General features: G+C 47.5%; 1 protein-coding gene across 4 annotated transcripts in view; it reads right to left on the bottom strand.

Moving 5' to 3' along the window:
• Positions 1-485: 485 nt before the first annotated feature.
• Positions 486-20025, bottom strand: part of MANBAL (mannosidase beta like) — a 25746-nt gene continuing 6206 nt past the window's right edge. For 3 of the 4 annotated variants that reach the window (XM_072800966.1, XM_072800967.1, XM_072800969.1), the window contains 2 exons: positions 15087-15295; positions 486-1441 (listed from right to left, as the gene is read on the bottom strand). In XM_072800966.1, the coding sequence (XP_072657067.1) occupies positions 1334-1441; positions 15087-15236 (258 nt within the window). In that variant the 5' untranslated portion in view covers positions 15237-15295 and the 3' untranslated portion in view covers positions 486-1333. The remainder of the gene's footprint in view (positions 1442-15086; positions 15296-20025) is intronic. The other variant, XM_072800970.1, reaches the window with a different exon arrangement.

The following is a 20025-nucleotide window of genomic DNA, read 5'->3' as shown; positions in this document are numbered from 1 at the left end:
GATACAGGCCCCTCACTCATTGTGATATTTGGGAAAGTGTTCGGCAAACTGGAAAGCAGCCTGGCAAATCAGAGTTACCGGAGCTTGAGGCTTTTCCTTGGCAGCTGATTCGGGGCACGTGACTGGACCTGCGTGACCCGCCCCACGCCACATGAGGCCGTCTAGTTGGTTTTTTTTCAAGCTGCTTGGAGAATGAGCAGAGTCCTCCTCTGGCAATGGGAAATGGGGAATGAGTGGGGCCCAGCCTTGGTGGAAACTCTCACACACGCATGGACATTCACGAGTGTTTCCAGTGACTAAGGGCCACATGAAGCAGTTGGCTGGACCCTTCCTGAAACCTGTCCCAGAATGGCTTGGCCTACAGCACTGCTCTGAACCTCCTCAGCCCCACTACCCCACTTCTATGGGGGTGAGCCCCTTCCCTGCACCCAGGGCAAGGGACCCAGGATACCTCTTTCGCTAAGCAGCAGGCAACACACAGGAGGTTCAGCATGTGAGGCAGTTTATTGACATTTACTTGCCCAGATGACTTTTCCTCACTGTTATGGTGTTAAAAGAATTGAGGGGAAAGGGGACGTGTACAGATGAAGCCAAAAGGCACACACTGAATACGCCATGATGGGCTGAAAAGAGGTTGTTCTGAGACTGACAAGCCCCCCATTTCAGAGGCTAAGAAAGTTTGAGCCCAAGAACATGCACTCGTGTAGCCAAATCCCTTCTATCTGCCAGAGGAGAACCAGGCAAACCCTGGCCGGCCAGCCTGCCTGCTGGCTCTGCCACCAGGCATCCTCAGACCTGGCTGTCATGCTTGTGAGACCACTGATATCGCAGTAGCCATGGCGTCCTGACCTAAACAAACAGGGAAGGCCTGGCCTGACCCCATCTGTATGGCAGAGACAAAGGTGACTGATTAGCAGATCTGTGGTGCACAAGTGATGGGAGGGGCAGTGTGTGTCAGCATGAGATCACGACTCTAAAATGCAATGTAAATCCACAAGGTGTGGGTCTGAAGGTTGGACACAATGATTAAGTATGGAAATGTCACTCGGAGCTGACCCAACTTCTGGACAGACAGACTTCTTGCACAGCCTCTGCACACAGGGTTTAGTCCCTGTGGCTCTAAACTGTCTCGGAAGCAGAAGGAAGGGGAAGTGGTAGGCTGCCCAGCTGGGGCCTGGGGACTGTCATGATTGTCCAGATCTCTGTGGTCAGAGAGTGGCCCAGCCACCTCAGCCCTGATCCTGGGACGTCGGAGGGAACAGGACGTTGAGTCCCAGGAGGGCTCCCCGCCGAGGCCCCTGCCTCGCCCGCCTGGCTCTACAGGCCTCCTCTTCTACCGCTTCTTCTTTGCCTCCTTCTTGGGCCTCTTGCTGGCGGAAAGAGCAGCAGTCTTAGGCTTCCTCGTCACCTCCGCACTTCTGGGCTCAGAGGGCTCTGCCTCCTGCGTAGCAATAGAAAGGAGAGTCCTATTTAGACAAGTCAAGTCTGACACCAGCAAAACAAGGTCATGTCTGAAAGGAGCTTTACAAACTAAAGCACACTGGCCCAGAAACACTGGGGATGGGAACCATCATCGCTGCGACCCAGGAGCCTCAGACCTGAGGGGCTGCCCCAGCCCCCAACCCGGGGAGCAGGGTGGTTCTGCGTGAAGAACAAAAGAAGATGCTCCAGAGCAGGAAGAAGCCTTTGGAGCCTTGGGGGCCTGGGTAGAATTTAGGCTCCTCCACATGCCAGCCAAGTGAACTGTGGACAACTCACTTCCTCTTCTTGTGCCTTGGTTTACCCACCTGTGAAATGGAAATAGTGATGTATGCTATGGAGGGCTGATGCGAGGAGGCCGCCCAGGGGCTGGCTCCTGGCAATGCCTACATCCCCACGTACCAGGGGGTGAGGTGCCAGCTGCGGGGCAGACCCACTGCAGCTCGCTCTCCTTCTGGCCCTGTGGTCCTCTTCCTCCCACTCAACGCAGAGCATGCCAGGGCTCGGAGGGGTAGAGAGCGCTGGCCCGCAGGTGGGCAACCACTACACTGTTCCGTGGGGCCTGGCAGAGGCAGCCGTCGGGGAGGGCAGAGGGCAGCCTTGGGGCAGAACTCCAGACTCTCCCTACAACCCAGGCAGCCCCAGTTTTTATATGTGTCCCGTTCCCTATAAGATTTGGTTTATACAAAGGCTCTACCGCTTTAAAAAAAAAAAAAAAAAAAGGTTGAAAACCATAGACCCAGCCCTGGCCTTCACTGCACGGGTGAAGACAGTGGACTCCGGGGAAGGGACTCCGTGTGCCACAGCCACAAAGGCTCATGTCAGAGATGAATCTGGAAGCGACTCAGTCTTGTAGTGCTCCCTCCTCCCTCGGGAGATAAGTCCCAGTGTGCCTTGGTCGGGCAGGATGTTACAGTGAGGTGTGTCTGGCCTGGAGAACACTGACCACAGTCCCCGGGCCTCCTCTGGCCACAGGTGGACTTCACTTGGCTTCCAGCATTTATCTTTAAGAATTTGAGCCAACTGGTAATTTCCCATTCAACCTGGACTCCTAGCTTTTCCGGAAAACATTAAAGGCCTGGCAATGCCAGCCCCTAATCTCCTGGTAGAAGAAATGGACTGGGCGGTGGCTGACCCTTTATTCAAGTGCCCACATTCCCCCACAGCCCCAGCATGACAGAAACACAAAACGTTTCTCAGTACCTGTGTCCTTTTATTAAAAATGGGAAAATATAAAGCAGACTAAGAATACTAAGAAGGAGCACATTTCTGGAAGAGAAAATTATTTCCTCGGTTTAACTGGCCAACTCCTAGCTTCCAGCTTGCTTTGCTCTCTATCCCTCCCTGGCCTGTGCCTCAAGCCTTGGGCTGACCAAGGAGGTGTGGCTGGGGCTGGGAAGGGCGGCCCACACCTTAGTGGGGCCTACTCTAGAGGTCTCAGCTCCCTCTTATCAGCCATCACTGCCTCCACTCCACCCTGCCAGCCGAGACACTAGGGGGAAAGGCCCAGCCCAGTCCCAGTACCCACAGATGATCCTCCCAAGATAACAAGGGGGCCAGCCCCTCCCCAGCCAGCTCCCTGATGGAAGCATTGGGCTCCCCCAGCCTGTCAACTTGCACGGATACTTTAAACTTGGCCAAAGAAGGGAAAGAAAAAAAAAAGGAAGAGAGAAAAAAAGAAGAAAGCCCATTAGAAAGACAAACAAACAAAACCAAACCTCAGAGGAGCCAGCGTGTCAAGTGCACAGGCTGAGGGCTGCAGAGCGGAGCAGCAAGGCTAGTGTTGAAGGCAAATCATAGGGCACGGTCTCTGGAGACCTTGGGAACTGGAAACTGTCCCCAGCGCACTACCTACGAGGCCGGGGAAACTAACTGGTCAGTCTCCCAGTGCCCTAGACAAACAGGCCCTGATTGGGTGAATGGTTTACGCACAGGGAACTTGCCAAGCCTGCCAGGATCTCCAGAGCTCCCAACCCTCTAAACTCAAAAGCTAGGTGCCCCCTCTGGTTTCAGTAGGCCCCGGTGCAGAATCCACAGGGATGGTGACAACCACCCGCCAGCCACAGTGCTTCCCTCATTCCACCAACCCTTTCTTAGGGGCCTCATTCATTCTGGTCCCTCCCAGACCTCTCTCCTGAGACCTTTTCCTGATCCAGCTGTCAGCTGCCAGGGACTGGCCTCTCCCAGGTACCTCCAACTCCACTATCCCAGACCAAGCATGGCGCCTTCTCTAGTAGGCCAGGTCCTTCTCCCCACTGTCCCAGGACCCCACTACTCTCTCCTCCCAACTGTCCAGTCACCACATCCCGATGATTCGACCCCTTCTACCTCTTGACATGGTCACTCTCTCTAGCACCCACGTCCCAACTTCAGTTCTTCCACTGCTAACCAACCTCCCTGCTCTATGCCATGTCTCGTGCAGATACCCTCACCTTAAACCTTCCAGGGGCTCTCCATCTCCCACAGCCTAATGCCCCACACATGGCATGGCATCTAAGGAGGCCACATTTCCAGCTTCTTCTGGGCTTTTCTCCAGACCACACTGGGTCAGGCGCCAGGGCTTCCACTGGTCACCCCTAACAAGAGAAATACCCTTCTTAACCACCCAGCAAACCCCTCCCTGTGGTTTGGCCCAGCCTAACACACTTCTGCTTGCCACCTAGCCTTCCTTCCCTGCTCCTCTATCTCCAACAGGGCACATCCCTTCCTCCACCCCTACCTCCAGTACTGAGGAACTGCACAGTGCCACATCACACATTACCACAGTTAAATGTTCTTGTGTTGGTCTCCCCTACTAGCTTGTGAGCTCCTTGGGACAGTTTCAATTGTGAATGACGGACGGAAGGAAGGAAGGAAGGAAGGAAGGAAGGGAGGGAGGGAGGGAGGGAGGGAGGGAGGGAGGGAGGGAGGAAATGGAAGACCAAGCAACATCTTGGGATTGAGGTTATGGGAAATTCACTCTTATTTATCGTCATGAAAATAGAATACTTAAGGGCACCTGGCTGGTTTAGTCAGTGAAGCATGTGACTCTTGATCCTGGGGTTGTGAGTTTGAGCCCCACACCGGGTGTGGAGATTACTTAAATAAATAAATATCTACAAATATAAATATATACACATACACATACATATATATGTATGTACATATAAAAAACACTTAGGACTAGGTCTCAGTTTTCCCATGGGCACAGAGGACACAAGAAGATTTCAAACCCAATACACATTCCCTAAAGTATGGCTAGTCATAGTCACCAGTAATAATAACAAGAGCCACAACAGCTGCTACTGTTATTTACAGTGTGCCAGGCCCTGGGCTATGTGGCATGGACACATCTTATTTTAGCCTCGCAAAGTGCCATGACAAGTCCCACTGTACAGATGAACGAAGAAACACTCAGAGAGGTTATGTGACTTGACTAAAGAGTCAGGGGGTGAGCAGCAGAGGCAGGATGAGTCTGTCCTGTGTGTCCTAGGGACCTCAGGGCTGGGGACCAAGAACGAGTTAACTGTGAAGTCCACCCTCTATTTAGCAGCTCCTAGACCCACAGGCTGCACAGTTGACAGGAGAACAACAAGAACAGCTTGTTCTAGATTCTGCTGATGGGTCACTCAGACCCCTAGTTTGTGACTGAATTTCTGACAGGAGTCAGGAGAGTGGGTCAGGGCTCCTCGTGCCGGCTTTGTTCTTTATGGCTGAAAGTAGCTCTCTGTGGGTGTGTGTACATATTACAGCCATCGAGTCATCTGAATGTATTATCGGTCTCCTCCTCACCCCAGAACTCCTCCTCCCTTTCCCACCTCAGTTTTTGGCATCATCATCACTCATCCAGTTACCCAAGCTAGAAACCTCCAAGTCACTTCTGGGTTCTCACCATTCCCTCGTGCCCCCATTTCCAGTGCACCCCCAGGCCCTGCACATTCTACTTTCCCAGGGGCTCTCGACTCGGCCCGGTCCTTCTGGACAGACAGTACTGCACCAGGCCAGACCCCATGGCCTCCCGCCTGCCCCCTCACCGTGTCAGCCCCCAACACGTTCTTCCCACCATCCACCGCGCAGATAGATGTTGGTCTAGTCTAAAACAACAGTCCTGGGATCCCTGGGTGGCGCAGCGGTTTAGCGCCTGCCTTTGGCCCAGGGTGTGGTCCTGGAGTCCCGGGATCGAGTCCCACATTGGGTTCCCTGTATGGAGCCTGCTTCTCCCTCTGCCTGTGTCTCTGCCTCTCTCTCTCTCTCTGTCTCTATGAATAAATAAATAAAATCTTTAAAAAAAAATAAAAAAATAAAAAAATAAAACAACAGTCCTGACCATGTCTGTCTTCTGCCTTAAATGTGTTCCTGGTCCTCCTCTTCGTAGGAGGCAAATTCCAAGAGCTTCCTGGTGGCCTCCAGGGTCACTCCACTCAGTGCTGGCCCTGCCTCCTGGCATGCCCTCTCGTGCAGCCCACTTTGTCACTCCAAGCTACCGGCCCGCCAGTACTGGCCACATGCTTTGTTCCTTTTCCTGCTCTGCCAAGGCTCCCAGAACTCCCCCTACTTACATGTACCCAGTGCGTACAGGTTCTGTGCCAGACACCGCGGGGTAATGAAGAGAACACACGCCTAGCGACGCGCACCAAACACCCACTCACTAAGCTTCCATCACCCTAATGAGCCAACCACTGTAAGTCCATTTTACAAAGCAAGGAAACTGAGGCTAAGTCTCAGTGACTGATCCAGTAGGGTGCAGCCAAGTTCCCCCCAAGCTACAGGGAAGCAAAAGCAGCTCTTAAACACATGATTCAGATGCTGGGTGGGGTCCTAGTCACGAAGAGCTATAGCTCCAAAATTTTAGCTAGCAGGAACGACTGAGTGATGGCTGCCTTTTAATTACTCTTCAAATGCATGTTGTTGGTACAAGCTAGGCAGACTCCTAGTACTAGAGCCCCACCTTTAAATCTGGGAACTCTGAGCCTCATCTGAAGCAAGTTTTAAGTTTCTTCAGCAATCACGCCGTCAGGAGTAAAAGAAACCCCCCCCCCCCCCCAGGTGGTTCCTGGCTCTGTGGAGGCGCCAGTCCTCTGTGGACACAGGCCTCATTAATAATGAAGTAGTTCCACAGCTGCTTATGAGGCCAGAAAATTGCTGCTATTCATCAGATTCAAATAATCGAATCTGTGCCACAATGCATCAAATCCCTTCCGGCAGGGAAAGCACTCAGAATTTTATGATTTCCACTATACAGTTGAGTGTGGATTTAGTCTGATAAATCAGAACAAAGCACCATTCCATACAGACTGAAACCACTCTTTCCTCTCAAGTGGTCCAGGGAAAGAAAACCACAGTGCTACGTGCATAGATCCTCAGGAACTCTGGGTTGGGTATGCATGCCCTCCTTCTATAGCGCAGGACACAGGCTTAGGGACACGAAAGGTGGGCCACATTCAGACCAGGTGTGCCTTTATCCCAGGCCCTGGGCAGGGTGGGGTCTGAGACCTCGCAGAGGTGGAGCTAGCCCTGACCTTGAGAGGACAGGGCTAGCTGAAACAGGCAGTGGGGGAGGCCCTTCATGTGGGCTCAACAGGCGAATGAAGACACAGTGTCCGGGACGTGCCTGGCAGGCAAGAGAACGGTGATTACAGAGAACAGCCTCGGAGCTTATTCCAGACACAATTCAGCACGACTACAGGCCCTTCCCACTGGCTGGTCTGCGGCTCTTTGTGTGTCCGGCTGTCTCTCCCCTGAGATGGTATACGTCTCAAAACTGTGTTTATACCATCACCCTGCCCACCACACAGCAATCTCTCCAGGAGGGCTCGTTAAGTAAAAAACACCCTGCCACCCAATTCAACTGTGAACTACTCCCAAGGTTAAAAAAATACAGGGCAGAAACTGCAAAGTTAGTTCTACGAGCCTGTCTCCCAAGGTGTTGAGAGTAGGTATAATATACACTTGCCCGAGTTAATTATTTACTCTGGCAGCTTCAGACAGAGTTTTCCAAAAGGGTCCAGAACTTCTAGGCCACTGCTGGGAAGACTCCATCCTTTTCAGGGTTCCAAAAGTGCAGAGCTTTCTGGCTGACAGTGACATCTATGTTGGCATCACACTGAAAGCCACCACTCTTCTATCAATTCTGTGAGTTCTCACTGGATCTCACTGGGCATCAGCTGTCTCTGTCTGGCAGTTCTGCCCTTTCTCTGTCCCATGTAGTTCTAGGGGGGAGTCTCATTCACTGTGGCCACAGGTGTGGCCACTTAAACGTGGCCTGGCCAGAAATGGTACCCACTGCTCCTTCCCACCTGTGGGGCAAGGTGTAAGCATGTGGTCAAGCCAGAGGCCTTCCAGGAGACCTGGAAAGTGAGCATAGGCAGAGAGATGGCTTCTCTTGCTTGTGAATCATGAGCAATGAGGATGCAGCTGGGACTGCTGCAGCCACCTCCTAGACACGTGGCGAGGGCCTACAAAGGAGGCCAACGCTCACAGGAAACCCAGGAGACTGAGACAGAGCCCTGAAGACCTTTTGAGCCTCTGAACCCAGCTGTGCCTTGAAACTCCCAGTTTTAAGAACCAATAGTTTCTTTCTGGAGAAACTGCTGGAGGTGAGTTCAACTTTCAACAGAGAGTCCCCATGACTGCAAAAAAGAGACGGTGATGGTCCACATCGAGACAGCAGGGTGCAAGTGAAGGTACCGGCCTCAGTGCTGACAGCAGTTGGGGAGATGTGACACATACATGTGGAGAGATGGGAACAGTCAGCAATCAAATTCTGTGATTCACTGCCGGATGAACCATTACTATCTGCTTCATGAGTCGCTGAACTGAAAGTCACCCACTTGCTCAGGGTTAACTGGATCAACATTCTGTGTAGAAATGCATCCAAAAGAGACTGGGAGTAAGCTCCAACAGGCCTTTGGGGAAGGGGGAGAGAGGCTCACTACCTATATTTCCTCACCACCCACTCCTGAAACTCCTGGAATTTAGCTCCCACCTCATTAAAGTACCACACCTCACTCTCAGAACAGCTATAGCCTGTCTTCCCAGAAAATATGCCTGAGTGTAAAAACATCACATTTTTGTTCACAGTTTCAGGGAGCTTGCAGACTTCTGAAGCCTATCCAGGGACCCCCTAGGGATCTAGGAACTCTGTTAAAAATTTTGTTCTACTGCAGCCGAACTCTGGAGGGCTGCTTTTCCTTGTCACACCACCTCCGTGGGGACCGGGTTGTACATGTGCTCTCTCAGACGAAGGCAGTTTTCTGAGATACCGCAGTTCTCTCTGCCCACTGCCCTGCCCTGTCTTCTGAATGAGCCACCAGAACAGAGACCCCCAGCTTTGTCTGCACAGCACTACTGCTCCTTTGGGACATGGCCCGCCCTTCCACCCCAAAGAGATCACACCACAGGACCCTCCCCTCCTATCACACCGGCCCTCGCTGTCCCAAGGTGGGTCAGCTACAGTTCCTTCCCTGGACATTCTGGAACTGGGGCCAAGCAAGAAGGCAGCCTCCAGATGCCGCAGCTGAAAGACATAAACTCTAGAAGCTATTTTAGTAGCCATGTTTCATCTCACCGCAGAGACAGTGAGCAGAGGAAACAGGGCCCTGGTATAAGAAGTGAAAGACAGGAGATAGACAGGGAGGGGAGACCAAGGGGATGCAGATGGTGAGTGACAGGGTACCTGGTTCTCACCCCTTCCAGAGGCCCAGCTGCATCCCTGCTCTGGGACAGCATGTACATCTTTTCAGGATATCCACATTGCACAGAAACTTCTTCAAGCAGGTTGGGAATGCCCCAAGCTCAGGCCTTTCTTGAATCCTAATTTCCCTTGAAAAGCTCAGTAATTCACTTTTAAGGTTTCAAGGAGTTAGCCATGTGGATATAATAATCCCCAGGTCTCTATCCCCAACTTCTCACTCGTTCTTTCCTTCCCATTCGGATGTCTTGCTATTATTTCAAACTTAATGTAGAACTGAATATCACCTACCCTCCCAAAATTGGTCTGTGCTTCAGGGAAACAGTCTAAAGACTAGACCAGTGGCTGCATAATTGAATCACCTTGGCACTTCAAGAAAATACCAATGCAGGCTAGAGTGAACAACAGAATCAGAATCTCTTTGGGAGCAACCCAGGCCTTTGGAAATCCCCCAGGCAGGTGAAGACAGATGGAGAATCATGGACCAGCTCAAGGACTCCCCAGGCTCTTGCTCACAGCAGACATCAACGATCAATTACTTTGCCTGGAGCCTAGAAGCAGACCCAGAACCCATTCACTGTGGCCACCACACACTCCATCAGACTTGGCATGAGAGATGACATATATCTGCCATCCTAGGCTAGACAGAAATGGTGTAAGGATCTACTATCTCATATTTTAGGATCCAGCCGACAAGAAAATGCTTGGATTAAGTGTGGCTCAGGCCTCAATCAGGCTCACAAAAATGTTTGTTTTCTCAGGTCTTGGTTTAATGAGGTGTTGACAAGAACACGTTCTCCTTTGGCTTAGGACTGGAAGGACTTTAGTTTTGATTTAGCAAACTGGTTCTTGCTCCCACTATGAAAAGAAGGGGGTGGGGTGAGAAGCATTTGTATGTGTTCCTTTTTTCTTCCCTGATTACCCCCAAAAGAGCTTTCAAATAATCTGCTAAGTATTGAAGTACTGAAGTCATAAACTAGTTGCAAAAGAATCGGCTTACTGGAACAACAGGAAAGACATTCTTTTGCTTTTCAAAGGCTTTCCCATCATCTAGAGCCAAAAATATTATCTTCTGACCCAAAAAGCCACTAATAAACCTTGTTCCTATAGGCCAAGCAAAAGGGATGATTTTGCCCTAAGCAAACTGGCAAAGAGAGCAAGATTGTTCTCTGGGTCCTCCCACCCCCATTTCTACCCTCTCCTACCTCCTGGCACCCTCCATTTCCAGTGGCACCTTCCACTTCCCTCCTACCCTCAGGCTGCCCGAGGTTCCCACCAGCTATCCCCACAAGCACCCTTCCTCAAGACCTCCCTGGTCCCAAGTAAAATCCTCTTCTTTTCACCATTGCCATCCAAATTCCAAATCCCAGCTAGCTGCCAGGCTCAACCTCTGAAGTCTCAGCACTCACCCTCTCTCTTCATGAGACTGTGCACAGAATATTGTGTTCCCTTCGGTGAATTGGGAATGTGGGGAGTAAGAGAAGATTGCCTTATGGGGGCATACTGAGGAAAGCCGGCAGTAGAATCCCTGCATAATTGGGGGCCATTTGTTGGCCTGATGTGCCAATAAAAAGCTTAATTACCAGTACTGTAATTTTTGTTATTGATCCATTGAAAAGCGTTTAAAAAAAGTTAAAAACCGTAAGCTTCAGTTATGAAGACAATTCACTTATGTGAGCCTTATTCTGCTAAACTGCAAGATAAATTAAAATGAGACGTTACATACTATATTCATATTTCAAAAGATGAGGCTGTTGTCCCAAATTAACCTCTAAATGGCAGAGTGGGAGAGTGGGGGGAACAGGAACAGGCACACAGCTGAGCCCTTTGTCAACTCCCTACCTTAAAATGCCTCAACTCACTGCACCACTAAAAGCCTCAAAGAGATGAGTAAAAGGCACCCCCTTTGCCTTGTTTGCTAAACTGACCCAGGCCTCTGTGCCCAGCCTAGAAGGGTTAAGAACACGACAGGAGGTGAGCAACAGCAATCCAAAAGGCCACACATCTCTGACTCTACATCTCTGCCTATAAAATAAAAACATTCATCACCTCCTTTCCTTGGGACTCTTAGTAGGCTTCATCAGTGGCCAATGACAGTAAAAATGTTTGTTATTTATAATACCCAATAGCATGCCATGACTGTGAGGACAGAGCCCCAGAGCAGAGGGATTACGTTTTTAGAGTGTGATACAATTGTGGGTGGAAAAACTCCAATCGTGACCTCCTTCTCAAAGTACCAGAATAAGAAACGGAGATGGACAGAACCTTCAGAAGCCATGGGTTTGTCCATAGTCACCAAGGTTTCCTGGCCCTCACTGGCTGCGCCTCCCCGCCCACCCCATAAATGCTGCAGCTCATACATACATACATACATACATACATAAATAAATAAATAAATAAATAAATAAATACTGCAGCTCTTCGTGGCTGCAGCCCACGAAGAGCTGCAGCCCAGGTCTTCTGCTCATCTCATCCCAGATTCTTGCCCCAGAGACCTCAACCTCACTGCTCAGCTTCAATTACATCTCAACTCTCACAGTTGATCAGCATTTAGGCCAGACCCTCCTCCTGCTAGAGACCTGTGGATCCAACCACTTACGTGGCACAACCAACTGGTATCTTAAAGGCACCTATTTAAAACTGAACTCAGGACACCTGGGTGGCTCAGCAGCTGAGCGTCTGCCTTCAGCTCTGGGTGTGATCCTGGAATCCCAAGATCGAGTTCCACATCGGGCTTCCTACATGGAGCCTGCTTGTCCCTCTGCCTAGGTCTCTGCCTCTCTCTTGCTGTGTCTCTCATGAATAAATAAAATCTCTTTAAAAATTAATAAATAAAACAACTCATTAGCATGCTTCTTCCCCACCTCCACCCCAAGCTGCTCCTTTGCCAAGGCTCCCCATTGCATCAGTAAATCGCTGTAATCCTCCCGGCTACATGAGCAGGATCTCTGGGACACAGTCACCTCCAAGAAAAATGGATCTCCAGAATATACTATATGTTAAGTGAAAAAAGAAACATGGAAAACTGTATTTTTTTTTAAGTTTTATTTATTTATTCACGAGAGACAGAGAGAGAGGCAGAGACACAGGCAGAGGGAGAAGCAGGCTCCATGCAGGGAGCCCAATGCAGGACTCGATCCTGGATCTCCAGGATCATGCCCTGGGCCAAAGGCAGCGCTAAACCACTCACTGAGCCACTTGGGCTGCCCTGGGAAACTGTATTTAATAGTATGCCATCTTTTATGCATCAAAAGGGAGAATGTTTATATATATACATATGTATGTATATCCACACCACACACACAGATATGCATTTGCTCATGTTTTAATAAAAAAATAGAAGAATAAATCAAAATAATAAAAATTATTACCTATGGAGTAAGGAAGGAACTAAGGTGGAGGATATTGAGATTAAAGGAGACTTCTGTTTCTTTTCTTTTTTTTTTTTTAAAGATTTTATTTATTTATTCATGAGAGACACAGAGAGAGAGAGAGAGAGAGAGTCAGAGACACAGGCAGAAGGAGAAGCAGGCTCCATGCAGGAAGCCCGATGTGGGACTCAATCCTGGATCCCAGGATCACACCCTGAGCCAAAAGCAGACACTCAACCCCTGAGCCACCCAGGCATCCCGAGACTTCTGTTTCTTTTTCTTTTTTTTTTTTTTTAATTTTTATTTATTTATGATAGTCACAGAGAGAGAGAGAGAGAGAGAGAGAGAGGCAGAGACACAGGCAGAGGGAGAAGCAGGCTCCATGCACTGGGAGCCTGACGTGGGATTTGATCCCGGGTCTCCAGGATCGCGCCCTAGGCCGAAGGCAGGCGCCAAACCGCTGCGCCACCTAGGGATCCCGAGACTTCTGTTTCTAAAGACACTTGTATCTTGTATCATTTTGACTTTGGGAAATATTATACATAAATTTCTACATAATTTTTAATTAAATCAAAACGGAAACAAATCCTTAAAAATTCAAAATAAGTTGAAGCAAGTTAGCCTAACTGTATATCACAATGGGAATATAACTATATGAAGAAAAGAATTACTAAACCCAGTATTCTGACCATACATTCCTACTGGGGCATATTTTTAGGCCAGAAAGAACCACAAAGAAACCTTATATTTCATTTTGAGTCTTACTGTCAGTAGTAAAAAACAATGTAGTTATTTTTAAATTATAATATATTTTAAGTGTATGGAGTAGAGTCAACATAAAAAAAAAAAAAAACCTGCTATCTTTAGGAAAGTCTACTTGCAAGGTTGGCCCTTGGCTGGCACCTGGAAAACTGGATTCTGGGTGGTTCTCACAATTCCTAGAACTGATAAGAGTGACTCACTGCACCTAAACCAAACAATATGGTTTATGCCGAATACCGGCTTTCCTTCTGGAAGCCTGGAGTTCTGGTCCATAAGCAGAGGGTGCTTACCCATCCCTAAGAAAAGTCCTAGGCAATGAGCCTCAAATGAACTTCCCTGGTGACATTATTTCACACAACTTGATGAGGCTCCCATTGAGACCATTTGAGCACAAAAAAATCTAAAAACATATCAAATATATAAAAATATATATTCAAGGGGTACCTGGGTGGCTTAGTCAGTTAAGGGCCTGACACTTGGTTTTGGCTAAGGTCATGATCTCAGGGTGATGAGATCAAGCCCTGCATCTGACTCATGCCCAGCACAGAGTCTGCTAAGACTCTCTCTCCCTCTCCCCCTGCCTCACTCCCCTGTGCCCATGCACACATGCATACTCTTTCTCTCTTAAAAAAATCTTTAAAAAAAAAAAAACAGATATAAGTAAATATATATATATATATATGTTCAAAATGATGTGAAAATCAAAGCTTCATTGGTCAAGATTGGAGACTGCTAGAATCCAAGCTCACTGTAAAGGGGGGAAAAACAAGCATTTATCCAGCCTTTACTATGAACAGCATTTCAGAATAACCATATAGGCAATGAGGAAAAAGTCTTCATTGAAGAATTCCATCTAATAAATGCAGAAGGAAATAATGAAGCCCAGCAATGGACGCTGAAAACACAAGAAAGACTGGTGGGAAATTTTGAATAGAGGGATCATCAGCTCACACCACCTAAACCCACTGATCAATCCCAGCATCTCTAAATGTGTGATAAGCAGACACCATATGCACATTGGTGACACATAGCAGGAAGTCCACAGCGCCAGCTATGAGGTGTTATCACCAAATAACCTGATCTGAGTTGACTCAAGCAACTAGATTGAATTTCCTATTGACAGGAAATATAGGGAACAGAGAAACATGTTAAATGACACCACACAGAGGCAATCAGCTAAATCCTGGATGTGGATACTATAGATGACAATGACCTGCTTTCCCCAACAAATCAATGTCATGAGAAAAGGGAGGGTAGTGGAAGGAGTATGCTACAGAATAAAAAGACCTATAGAATAAAGTCAAAACAACAAAAAGCCAATCTGATCATGTCAGTCTCTTACTTAAAATCCTATGGGCCCCACTCACTCTTCTAGCTGCAACTCTCATCATGTCCTTCTGTGCTCTGGCCACAGTCCCCTTCATTAAGTTACTTGAAGTAGAGTCCTTGCAAATGCAGTTCAGTTCCCCTGCCCCAAGGTAAGACCAGGTCCTCCCCGCCTTGATATGCACCCTCACAGTGCCCTGGGCTTCTCATGGAAACATGCATATTTGCTTCATATCTGCCCTTCTCTCAAGGACTTGAAGCTGCATGAGGATGGACACTACATCTTGCAATAGACTGACATGTAGTAAGCAGTAAATAAAAATTTGCTTAACGTGTGAACAAATAAAGTGTTGGTCACATAGTTCAATGCCAATAGGCAGGAATTTGGCATAGTCCCAACTGATCTTCTTTGCCATGGCATCTATTTTTAGTACCTAGAACCCAGTCTGAGGAGCAGAGGCTCACAGGGAAGGACTTACCACCTCATGGGACTTGGGAACAGGTACAATGATGGCCAGCACACAGATGAGCTGGAAGATGGCCCCCAGGAAGAGTCCGTACCGCAGCAGGTTCTCTAGGAAAGTGGGCTCAGGCACCTCGGGAGGTGAGAAGTCCAGGTCGGAGGCCATGGCCTCGGCCACCAGCTGCCTGTGGTCTCCTCTGATTCACCACTTTCCAGAGCCAACTTCTAAACACAAAGGTTAAGTGTCATGTTTCTACAACTGGCTTTTAAACTCTTCCACTTGCACAAACATACACATATTTGCAAGAATATATAAAGCAAACGCAGTAAGATATTAACAGTCCTTGAATCAAGTGGACATGGACAGTCATTGGACTATTCTTTCAACTTTTTTTCTATATTTGAAATTTTTCTAAATACAAAGTTAGGGGATCCCTGGGTGGTGCAGCGGTTTGGCGCCTGCCTTTGGCCCAGGGCGCGATCCTGGAGACCCGGGATCAAATCCCACATCGGGCTCCCGGTGCATGGAGCCTGCTTCTCCCTCTGCCTGTGTCTCTGCCTCTCTCTCTCTCTCTCTCTCTGTGTGACTATCATAAATAAATAAAAATTTAAAAATAAATAAATAATACATACATACATACATACAAAGTTAGGGAAAATAAGTAAAGGCAAACATTTCAACAAAAGTCTCTAATCAACACACATTTGAAGGCCTGCTATGTTTCAGGTTTTCGTTCATTTGTTCATTTATTCACCCAGTTATTCATTCAACAAATACCTGCTGAACAAGCACTGAAGACAGAGCAAAAAAGACAAATGCCTGCTCTCTTGGGGCCTACATCTCAGGGCAGAGGCCGACAACCTCTGCCAGATGTGCTGTGCCAGCTAGTGACAACTGTTTTGAACAAAACTTATGAAGGGCATAGTTTTATTTTGTATAGGGTATCAAGAGGGGCTCTCTGAAGAGATGGGAATTGAGTGGCAGAGGTACGAAGTGTGAGAGTGAGCCACTGGAATATCTGAAACAGGCATATCCAGGCAGAGAGAAAAGAAAGTGTAGAGGCCCTGGGGAATGAGTTCAAAATAGCCATAGAAGAGTGCTCAAGAAGGAGGAAAGATCAGGGAGGAATGTGGGCTGACCCACTAGGTCATTTCTGGATTAACTGAAGCCACTGAGGGGTTCTAAGGAGAGAGATGACATTATCTGACTTACATTTTAAAGGGTGAGGTGAGGGGGTGCAGAGTAGACACTTGGAGGCCGGTGAGGGGGCTACTGACAGTAATCCAAGTAAGAGATGCTGGGCACATGAATGACAGGGGCAGGAGTGGCCAGTGGTAGCAGGTCTAGCTTTAGCCAGCCTCTCCTTTCACCATGGCCCCCACTCCTAATACCCTGGTCGAGCTGAAAGAACTGCCTGTAGTTCTCCAAAAGTATGGGCTCTTTCAAAATCCTGGGCCTCTGCCCAGGCTGCACACTCTGCCAAGAATGCCCTTTTCCATTCTGACTGCTTGGTGAAGCCCCCACTCAACCTCCAAGGCTGAGCTCAAGTGTCACCTCCCCAGCATGCCTTCTTTATTGCTGTCCCCCTGCCCTGGTATGACCAAATTCTTCCCCTCTACCACAGTACCCACAAGTGGCCTCCTCTGCCCACCCCAACAAGAAAAGGGCAAACTGGGGCGCCTGAGTGGCTCAGTCAGTTAAGTGGCTGCCTTCTGCTCAGGGCATGATCCCAGGGTCCTGGGATTGAGCTCTGCATCAGGCTCCCCGCTCAGGAAGTCTGCTTTTCCCTATGCCCCACCCTGCCCCCCACTCATGCTCTCTTTCTCTCAAATAAATAAAATCTTTAAAAAAGGGGGGGGGTGGCAAACTGACTTTGGAACCAGGCCCACCTGACTCCAAAGCCCTCTGTTTTTTCAGAGATGTGTGCCACAATTTCCTGCTAAATTTGAGCTGTCCAGGGACACCTGGGTGGCTCAGTGGTTGAACATCTGCCTTTTGGCTTAGGGCGTGATCCCAGAGTCCTGGGATTGAGTCCCACATTGGGCTCCCTGCATGGATTCTGCTTTTCCCTCTACCTATGTCTCTGCCTCTCTCTGTGTGTGTCTCTCATGAATAAATAAATCTTAAAAAAAAATTTTTTTGAGCTGTTCAATATGGTGGCCATGAGCCACATGTGGTTGAGAGTTGAAATACAGCTGGTCCAAACTAAGAAGGTTGTTAAATTAATTATGCACGCAAGTTAGGACATAGGAGGAACATAAAATGTACAATATCTCATTAATGATTTTTTATATTGATTACATGTTGAAATGATATACAGGATTAAGTTGTATTATTAATTTCACCTGATCTTTAAAAACAAAATCGGAAGATTTACTTTCTGATTTCCAAACTTACTAAGAAGCTACAGAAAGCAAAACGGTATTGTACTGAGATAAGGATATAGACTAATGAAATAGAGAACTGAGAAACAAATCCTCACACACACAGTCAACTGATTTTCAAATAAGGGTGCCAGCATCATTCAATGTGGAAGAACAGTCTTTTCAACACATAGTGCTGTGAAAACTGCACATCTACATGCAAAATAATGAGGCTGGAACCTTATACCATATACAAAGATGTACGCAAAAATGAATCAAAGAGCTAAACTTAAGGGACACTTGGGTGGCTCAGCGGTTGAGTGTCTGTCTTTGGCTCAGGTTGTGATCTGAGAGTCCTGGGATCAAGTCCCACATCAGGCTTCCTGCATGGAGACTGCTTCTCCTTCTGCCTATGTCTCTGCCTCTCTCTGTGTCTCTCATGAATAAATAAAATCTTAAAAAAAAAAAATTAAACTTAAGAGCTCAAACTATAAAACTCCCAGAAGAAAACACAGGGAAAAATCTTCATGAAACTGGATTTGGCAATGATTTCTTACATGGGACACCAAAAGTACAGGCAACAAAATAAAAAAGAACAAAAAAAAAGCAACAAAATAAAAAAGAATTGGACTTCATCAGGATGAATTTAAAAATTGGTATACCCAAAGACACTATACGCTATCAAGAGGGTGAAAATACAAACTAGAAAACAATTTGGTCGTTTCTCAAAAAGTTAAACACAGAATTACCATATGATAGGGCAACTGCACTCCTAGGTATATACCCCCAAAGAGCAGAGAGCAGGGGCTTGAACAGATACAAGGTGTACACCAGTGTTCAGAGGTGCATTCACAACAGCCAAAAGATGGAAACAACCAAGAGCCCATCAACAGATGAATGGATCAATAAAATGTGAGGCATATATACAAAGGAATACTATTTGGCTATTAAAAGGAGTGAAATTCTGACACCTGCTAAAACATGGATGAGCCCTGATGATGCTAAGTAAAATAAGCCAGACGCAAAAGGGCAAATGTTGTTTGATGCCACTTGTAAGAGGTACCTAAATAGGCAAAGAAACCAGAAACTAGAAAGAGCCAGAAACTAGGAGATAGGTTAGCAGACTGCTTCTTGGCCTTTTGACTAAGATCAAGTGTGGAGATAGGTTAGCAGAGGCTGGGGGGTGGGAAACAGGACTTAGTTTTTAATGGGGACAGTTTCAGTTTGGGATGCTGCAAGACTTCTGGAGATAGTAATGATGGTTAGACACCCCTGTGAATGCCACTGAATACACTTAAAAATGGTTAAAATGGAAGAAAATGGTTAAAACGGTAAATTTTGTTATATACATTTTACCACAATGAAAAAAAATTACTTTTTCTTTTTTTTTTTAAGATTTTATTTATTTATTCATGAGAGACAAAATGAGAGAGAGAAAAAAAAAAAAAATGAGAGAGAGAGGCAGAGACACAGGCAGAGGGAGAAGCAGGCTCCGTGAAGGGAGCCCGTCCATGGGACTCAATCCCAGGACCCCAGGATCACGCCCTGAGCCGAAGGCAGACGCTCAACTGCTGAGCCACCCAGGCGCCCCTTTTTTCTACTTTTTACATGTGGCTACTAGAAAATGTAAAATTACACACGTGGCCTGCATTGTATTCCCTAGCATAACCCTGGGCTAAAGAGAAGTTTCTAGGATCTTTCACTGCTTTGCACCATTATCAGAATAGTGACTAAAGGATAGTAAAGTGACCTTCTCAGTAAGTAGAGTGGGACTTATGCAAATAAGTACTGTGTCCCTTTTGACCTGGACACTTAGGAAGGTTACATGCCTGTGCCAACAGGGTGGCTACTTTCACATCATTTCTGCTTTCTTTGGGAGCCACCTTCCAAGCCTGAGGGCCCTTTTAAAATCCTCAGAGCTGGCAGATCTTCATCTTCTCAGGAAGGATTTGACTTCTGGAAAGAACCCAACATCATCTGGTTCCAAGTGTGGTGAATCAGGTGGGGCCTCAAGCTCAGGAATACCATTTTTGGTCAAATACAAGGTATGACGCTCAGACACAGGCAGATTGTTTGGGGTGGCTCATGAACTGGCCCTGAAGTGAATTCCAGGGCAGCCACGAGAACAGCTTCTCTGGAGGAAATGTGCAGCCCTGCCAGGGCACCATCATGTGAACACCAAGGTATAAGAAGGCGCTCTCATTTTTTTCAGTTGCAGCTCACAAACTATACATTTTTTGAAAAATTTTTAAAATATTTTATTTATTTGAGACAAAGAGCATGAGCAGGGGAAAGAGCAGAGGGAGAGGGATAAACAGGCTCCTTGCTGAGTGTGGGTCATGCAGGGCTTGATCCCATGGCCCTGAGATCACAACCTGAGCAGAAATCAAGAGTTGGAGGTTTAACCGACTAAGCCACCCAGGAACCCCTAAAGTACGCATTTTCAAAAATGCCCTTGGTCCCAAGCTTCATGCTGTTAACAAGCCTACTGAACTTATCAATACTTAGATTAACTAGTGTTACTAACAACAACACTGTTATGAATATTTGAAATACAAAAAAACTGGGCCTGGGCATGGGGGCAAAAAGCC

The sequence above is a fragment of the Canis lupus genome, chromosome 26, assembly GCF_048164855.1.
Source record: "Canis lupus baileyi chromosome 26, mCanLup2.hap1, whole genome shotgun sequence".
Lineage (NCBI taxonomy): Eukaryota > Metazoa > Chordata > Mammalia > Carnivora > Canidae > Canis > Canis lupus.
Note: the sequence above shows the minus strand (reverse complement) of the source record. Positions and strands in the feature narration are given on the sequence as shown.